The 7,868-nt window shown below is 47.0% G+C and overlaps 1 protein-coding gene across 1 annotated transcript; it reads left to right on the plus strand.

Moving 5' to 3' along the window:
* Positions 1-3,422: 3,422 nt before the first annotated feature.
* Positions 3,423-7,631, plus strand: Cck (cholecystokinin). The gene is made up of 2 exons (XM_047530214.1): positions 3,423-3,636; positions 7,330-7,631. The coding sequence occupies exons 1-2, from the start codon at positions 3,423-3,425 to the stop codon at positions 7,461-7,463; spliced, it is 348 nt and encodes a 115-aa protein (XP_047386170.1). The 3' UTR covers positions 7,464-7,631.
* The last annotated feature ends 237 nt before the right edge of the window (positions 7,632-7,868 follow it).

The raw sequence follows: 7,868 nt of genomic DNA on the forward strand, positions 1-7,868 counted from the left end.
TCAAGGTCAGTGTCAGTTACCAAGTTCCCATGCGTCTACTTGTTTCTTGAAACAGCAGGAGGTTGTTCCCTGGGCAGTTGGAAGATTTACTTATCTCTTCTTTTACTAATTTATGAAAACTTACAACTTGCATAATGATTGTCATGTTTCATAAGAATTAATAGGTTTCATAATGGTGCATTGTACTAAATATAAACCTGCCTGTATTCTCCTTGCTCGTCCACATCCCATGGCCCTCCTAAACAGCTCCGGCTGCCCTTCTGTCTTTGGGACACCTTCCACATCGCCATCAGACTCATCTATCTAAAACCCTAACCTCATTTCTTCACTGAGTTCATCAGAGCATTTCTTCAGGATTATCTCCCATCCCCTCCACCCCAGAGTTTCCAGATGCATCAGAATCATCCAGAGGTGTTTGTTTACTTATTTCTTCTGCTTCCCCATTGTATTGTCTGCTCCCCAGGACCTGGCACAAAGTAATGCTCAAAACAAAACAAAACAAAACAAAAAACTAGAGGAGGAAAGGGAGTAACTGGCTAAGGTAAGAAAGTTCCATAGCAGAGTTCTCAAAGCTGGTCAGGCAACTTGCTAGAAATGCATTTTCTTGGGTCCCAACTCAGACATGCAGAATTAGAAACTGCCAGTCTTTGAACAAGTCCTTTAGGTGATTCTGCTCTGTAACACTCCCAGACATGTCTTGGCTACTGTCGCAATTAAAACGAGTTTCTTCAATGGAACCTCACAATCGTTGGCAGCCTCGAGGGAAAACCACTAGATAGGATTTAATCAGCTGCTCTGTATCAAAAATGGTGCGTCTAGGTTGCAGAAACGCAGCTTCCCCCTCGGATCAGAAAGGCAGGCGGTAATCAAGGGCGTCCTTCAGTCAAACTCCCCTGCCAGCCACCACCAGACGCCACTCCAGCATTCCCACAGTCCCTCAATCCCGGCAGTCCACACCTGGGTACAGATTCCGATTTTTAAAGAAATGTTTCTAAATCTTTCTTTTTGCCTCCGAGATGGATGAAGGAAAGGAGAGGGGAAGGGTTGAGCGACCGGGCTAGGGGGTGGCTGGCGATCCCCAAGTCCCAGGCTAGAGCTTGGTGCGCCCAGGCGGTGAGGGAATGGTGCTGACCCTCCATACGGCTGTGCGCTTCCTTTCCCCTGGGTTTGCTGTCAGTGAAATGGGGTTATCAGCGCCTTTTAAAGAACTCAGCGAACTCCAGCACCAGCCCACGGACTCCATCCTAGATAGCTTCAGGGAGACAACCACTGCGCTCCGAAAGCTAGGGAGCCAGGGGAGCGACAGCGCAGGGAAGGCGCACGGCAGCCCGGTGACCTTCTTTCCTCCTTCCGGCAGGTGAGTGACTAGGGGCAGGGGCAAAGTCCTCACCTCCAAGCCGAGCAGCCAGAGTTCTGGAGGGACTGTGGGAAAGGGGAGTACGTGAGTACTCGCAGAAGGTGTGAGTAGTAGCCCGAACTTGTGGTGTGCGGTGGGCAGCAAGCTCCCTAAGACACGAGCTGGCGCCACTTGGCGACAGTAAGCAGTGGGTGCCGCGGGTGGGTAGTAACTTTGCCCAGGAAAAGATCACAGTCCTTTCCCAAAATGGGTCTCTCTGAGCAAAGCCCGGAGGTGTCCTCTCCATCCTACAGTTGCATGAAGAGACACCAACTGTCAACCCTGGCAGGATCCCTTGGAACACTTGCCCTTGGAATCATCAAAGGCTTTAATTGCGCTGAAAAGGAAGTGAAAATTCTGACTTGTCCTTTCTCCCTGGAGAGAGTTCTTACAAGTCCAAAGACCACTGCCTCGGATGATCCAAGAGGGGCCCACCCCCCACCACCACCACCAACACCACTTCAGAATTTCACCCTGCTGACACTCAGTCGGGCCTAGGCTTCCCCCAGTTTCCTTGGCCGCCCATCCAGTTCCCAAAGTGAATTAAACTCAGGCAGTTTCTCCATCCCAGAGACTCGGGTCTCCTAGGTTTCCCACCCTGGAGAGCGCACGGCGCTGGAATGGGCCAAGTAGAGGCAGGGTACAGGGCGAGGGAGGAAGTGCATTGGACCGAGGGGGGAACGCACACTGGGAACCCCGCCTGGGAGGGGCTAACCCCCTTCTCTTGGGCCATTTCCCCTCTTTTCCAGAAGCCACTTCTATCCGTTGTCGCCCCTGTGGCCGCCCTCTGAGCACGTGTTACTGCGGGTCTGCGTCAGCGCTGGGTAAATAGATGACTAGCCTATAGCGCCGGGCGGGGCTATTTAAGAGGCAGCCACGCTCCCGCCTACCCTGAACTTGGCTCGGCTGTGGCTGCTCGGCTGGAAACGCTAACCCAGCTGCTTTCTAATTCAAAGGTATGTAGGTCCCTCCACTCGCCCACGAGGATGCAAGTGTCCTGTGTCTTTGAAGAATGCTGTCTTCAGTTTTGTACCCTTGTACATCTTTTTTCTATTTTCTGTCTTTCCCACTCCCCACTGCAGCTGAAAAGACATTCCTTAAACTCAGAAATAAGTGCGCTGGATCTAAAAATGAGGGTTGGGTGGGTAGAGCTGCCTTAGAGACTTTCTCAAGCCGGTAAGATTCTTTTTTGCACAGAACGCTGGAATAGCTATTTGCTAGGATACTCATGCAAATTGGGATTTGCTAGCTGTTAAATAGCGGTGCGGAGTACTTTGCAATCTTTCCAAAGAAAATACCAAAAAGTTTTAATATTTAAATCCATTTTCTAAATATTGCAGAAAATTCAGAGCTTTAAAGGTAGAAATATGTGGATTTTCTGTCTACTCACAGTTCTAAAATGCAGTCGGTGCTTGGGAAACGGCTGAGAACTGAACGCATATTTCTGATTTTTTAAAACCCTACCTGTGTTTTGCGTAGCGGTTTATTACCAATTCCAACACACACCTCGGGGAAACTTTATAATTATTTTTTAATTTATTGCACCCACAGTTTAAACTGTGCTTCTCCTATTCGCCACTTATTTCGGTATTGTAAGCTTCTTTTCTATCTGGAAAAGTCCTGCCTTTCCTCAAGGGTCTCATTTCTCTCCACGGTTATCCTCTATTTTTCACACTATCATTAGTAACGTGCTTTTCCGGTTAGAAGAAAGACGCTCTACAAAAGCTTCCTTAAACTTAAGGCAAACAGGAGGCATCCCTTCTGCTAAACAGGGCAAAACACCAGTTCTGACTGACCCCCGGCCAGTGGGTGTGGATTACCCAAAAGACAAGCCAAGTGCGTCTGGGCGCGCGCGCTGTCACTCAGCTGGGCTCTGCGCTTGGCAAACCCTAGTGCTTGCGCCAACCTAGCGGATCTGGTGCGCCGGCGCTGGACTGAGCCCTCTTCAGAGTGCCCCACTCTCAGCAGGCGCTGGCGGATGCGCAGCCTGTTTCTTGACGCCCCCCTGCCTTTGCTCTCCACAGCCATGAACCGCCGCGTTTGCCTGTGCGTGCTGATGGCGGTACTCGCTGCGGGCGCCCTGACGCAGCCGGTGCCCCCAGCTGGAGCCGCAGGCTCCGGGGTGCAGAGGGCAGAAGAGGCGGCACGAAGGCAGCTGAGGGCGGTACAGAGGACAGACGGGGAGCCGCGAGCGCACCTGGGCGCACTGCTCGCGCGATACATCCAACAGGCTCGGAAAGGTAAGAAAGCTGCCTTCCCATTCCCCACTTCTGCCCCTGTTCTGGACTCAGTCCTGACCCTCTCCTCTAGCGCCCGCCAGATGAAGGTAGCCCTCTGGGAGGAAACCCGAGCTGACAGTATTTCCACCTTCCTTTCCTGAGTTGCACTGCACCTTAGAGTACAGTTTTGGAATCTTTTATAAGCAAATCGAAATGGGGTTTGAAGGACTTAATTTATTAGTAAGGAGAACATTCTTAAAAACCTTTCTCTAAGCTAATGTTTGGCACAGCGTTGCTGATTAAGCTCAACACTATTTTATGAAAACATTTTTTAAAGGTAATTACTAAACCCTGGAAAGGGGTTCCAGATACACTAAATAACCTATTCTATAAATGCAGCGGAACCAGGAGCCACACAGATGTAGACACTTGGAAACTCTCTAGCAGGAAGTGATGGATGCTGAGAATGGTTGAGATCTGACAAAAACAAGCAGCAATAGGTCAATCAGTTTTCACTAAAATGTGTAACAAGAGGAAAGAACCAGGAGCAGTTTTCAGTTTTCCTTGACAGTGAGTGAATTAAAATGATTACACATAAGATTTTTTTTAAGTTTTACTCTTGGAGAGATGTTCCCATAAGTCAGTTTTCCCGGCATAAGGAAGAAGGTGATTTAGCAGCTCCCTAGCTTGGTGCCCCTTTCCTGGGCCTGACTTTCTCATCTGCAAACAGGAGATGAGGCTACAGTTCCCAGGAGCCCCCTTTGCTCTTTGTGTGATTCAGAGGGATGAAAAATGATTTTTCCCCTCCCAACTGTATCCCCAAAGACACTGATGATGGACACTGGCTAAGGGGCAGTTTGCTAAACTGGACCAATAACTGAATTTAAAATCATTCAGCAAACACTGCCAGGATGGCTGAGGGAAGTGACTTCCTTTTCCACGAGATTCTTAACCAACAGTGTGCCAGGACCTGGATTTGAACTTTAACTCGTGGCTTGAGTAAAGAGAAAGAAAAGGGAGGGCTTGGCTGTCTAGAGTCTTCTGTGGTCTTACATAAAGATGAGACTAGAAACTTTTTGAAGGAGACTTCAGAGGGAAAGGACAGAAAGTGATTGTTGAATTGCTGTACCTACCACTTTGTGTGTTTTTTCCTGCCAATTAAACTGAACGAAAGGAAATACTAGTCAGATGACAGAGAAAGTCTGACAATTTGGGGGATTCCTTCTGTTTACCTATCTGAAAGTAATTTAGAATCTGCTTCTGGTGTGGGTTGAATTTCCGCCAGACCAGTCTGAGATACCTAGGCTTTTTATTGAACTGTAGATCTGGAATCCTCTCCCCAGCTTTAGGAAAGATCCCAGAGACACAGTTCTCGGAGTCGGGGGTGAGCTAGTTGCCAAATTATTTCCCAGAACCAATACCCAACAATGGCTCTTAGAGCATAAATCATAACTGGGAAGTTCTTCCTATCCCCTCTTTCAACACTCTCCTGCCTTTGCCTTCAGTCTGTTGGGCCAAAGGAGCCCAGGTGGTAACAGCAATCACTTAGAAAATAAACTGCCAACACCCAGGATCAGCAGAGCTAGAAAATAATCATGCTCTTCTACTGATAAATAAGAACTAGGAATAAACATTTACACACATAAGAACTGCACAGTGTCTCTGAATATTTTACATATTTTGAGATTACATCCACTTTGACTTAACTCTAGAATATATTAAAGGTTCTAAATGACAAAATGTGTTCTTTGAGCAGTGTGTAAGAGTTTATCATTAGGACTGTCTGCGGGACTCTTAATGGTATGGGGAGAAGCAGTTCTTGTGGAGGGTGACAGGGGAGGCATCTAGTGGCATAGTGCATCTAATGGCATCTAGTACACACCTATCCATGACTAGCAAAGCCACAGTGCTGTAGCTGTTGTATCTCTCAGACCAGGAAACATTCCAGCACAGTAAGTATTCTCATGCCCATTTTGCCCGTATGGATGCCATGGCTTGAGAAGGTTGAAAAACACAGGTGGCTGCACATCTGAGCAGCAGCAAGACTGAGGCTCCCCAAGTCCCGACTTCCCCAGAGGGTCTGGAAACCATTCAGCTTCTCAGCTGTACTATCTATTCTGGATGTTAAAATTTAAAGAAGTCAGACCCTTTGCTTTGATTCCATAAATCAGTTGTAAGTCCCTGCTCTGTGTAGCACTGGTGAATGAAGACTATGGTAAGCACACACATGTGAGGACACAGCTCTGTGGAGTGGGAGCTGTACACAGTGCCCACACCAGTAACCCTGGCTGCCTGCTCATATTAAAGCTCTCGCTTTGCTTCCACTAGATGGAAATTTGCATTGTGGCATTCATCATCAGAGCAGGCAAGAGGATGGATCATATTTCCATGTGACTGTCTATGGAGAACTGGGTCTGCAGGTGGTGCTGAATTCAAGGGCAAATATTTCACCTAAATGTCCTTAAATGGTTAAAAGGCAGAGACTGTTTCCCTCCTAGGTAGGCTAGGAATGTCGACCAAATGGGCTAAAATGGGTTGAGTTGACTTGTAGCTCCCAAACTGGGAAGAGGTGGGGGCAGAGAGAGAAAAGATGGGGGTATTATTCTGTGTGGTTGTGTCTGTTTTCAATATAACTGGTTAAATTCATTAGCCAATATGACAAGGTAACTGCTTATGGAGTGTGATTTGTCAATAAACAAGACATACTCGGGATCCATGTGCAGAAGCTGACAAGGAAAGCCTCACGCAGAGGCTGCATCCCAGCATCTTGAGAGGTGGAGACATGGCGGCCCCCAACACAGTGGGAACCACTGAGGTTCTCTACTCCTCTACTCATGATCCCCTTGGCCTGGACTTTTCCTGTTTGGGGCCCTGAACCACCTTGTTTAACCCTTAGTTTGCACAGAAGGTGTCACAGAGATTATATGCCAGGAGACTGCTATCATGACCTGTGAGAGGCACTGTGTCACATGGCTCCAAAGCATCCACTTTGTCAGACCCGGTTCACTCAATGAGGGTTCTAGGCAAGAATAATCCTGTCCCCAAGGACTTGGCTCCCATTTCAATTTCAGTTATTGAGTTTAGGGCAAAATGTCTGGCTTAAGTTACCTCTTTTATTCTTTCACCCTTCTTTGAGTGTTATTGAGATGCCAAAATTTTAATCTGACCATGTATTTCTAAAAATAAATGAAAGTAGCTTTCAAGTTAATAATTTCAAAATATTGTTTAATTAGCAATGGGACTTGATTCCATTTTTTAAAATCCATTCCAATACCAAAATATTGTAACTGCACTACCTTAAAGCTCTCTGGACAAGTTGGGTATGGTCAGGGATGTTAAACAGTGAAACTTAGAAATGGGTAAGTACTGGGGAAATTCTTGGCTTCTTCTGAGGGCCAAATACACAAGGAAAATGCTGTTGGGGTAGGGGAGACAAAGAAAAATTGAGGCAATGCCTCAGTTTGCCTAAGGCAGGACAAAATGAACCCATCTAAATACCTATGAACACAGAACACACCCATAACTCATGAACATCACCTCTGTCCATTTATGCAGACATTGGTCTTTCTCTTCTTGTGTTTTAGTCTCTTTAATGCCTTTAAGAAGAAAATTTATATATTTTGTCTGGCCTTTTCCATTGTTTGCCCTCACACATTGAACTGGTTGTATTCTTAGATATAATGTTCTTGTTTTCTTCTTCTCTGTCCCTAGTAGCTCCCTCCAGCCGCATGTCCATCATTAAGAACCTGCAGAACCTGGACCCCAGCCACAGGATAAGTGACCGGGACTACATGGGCTGGATGGATTTTGGCCGGCGCAGTGCTGAGGAGTATGAGTACCCCTCTTAGAGAACCAGCCTCCATCCACCTGACTCACAGGAGGCAGAATAAGAAAACAATCGTGCTCATAACTCATTGTCTCTGAAGTTTGACACTTCAAGTATCGTATTTATTAAGTTCTCAATGTGAAAAATCCATCTATTAAGATTGTCCAGTGCAACCACACACCTCAGAAGAATTGTGCAGTTGGAGAATATGAAGTTTCCTTCCTCTGTGACTCCTGGTCCTAACATGTTGCTATGCTATTAAAGTGATTTCATTCTGCCCCCTCATTCCTTGACTCTACTGAGGGTCCTCAGAGCATGCAGGGAGGGAAGTCTGATCTATAGTACCCAGGGAATCCCTAAAGTAGATGGTCCTAGACACTGTTTGGGAAATGAGTGCTGGGCATGGAGCTGACCCCCTGTTGAGGCA

Source organism: Sciurus carolinensis, chromosome 17 (assembly GCF_902686445.1).
Source record: "Sciurus carolinensis chromosome 17, mSciCar1.2, whole genome shotgun sequence".
Taxonomy (NCBI): Eukaryota; Metazoa; Chordata; class Mammalia; order Rodentia; family Sciuridae; genus Sciurus; species Sciurus carolinensis.

Bases quoted from the DNA above. Each gene is read 5' to 3' on its own strand.
- Cck (XM_047530214.1), top strand. From the start codon at position 3,423: ATGAACCGCCGCGTTTGCCTGTGCGTGCTGATGGCGGTACTCGCTGCG. The intron at 3,637-7,329 runs GTAAGAAAGCTG...TGTCCCTAGTAG, and splicing joins CATCCAACAGGCTCGGAAAG to CTCCCTCCAGCCGCATGTCC.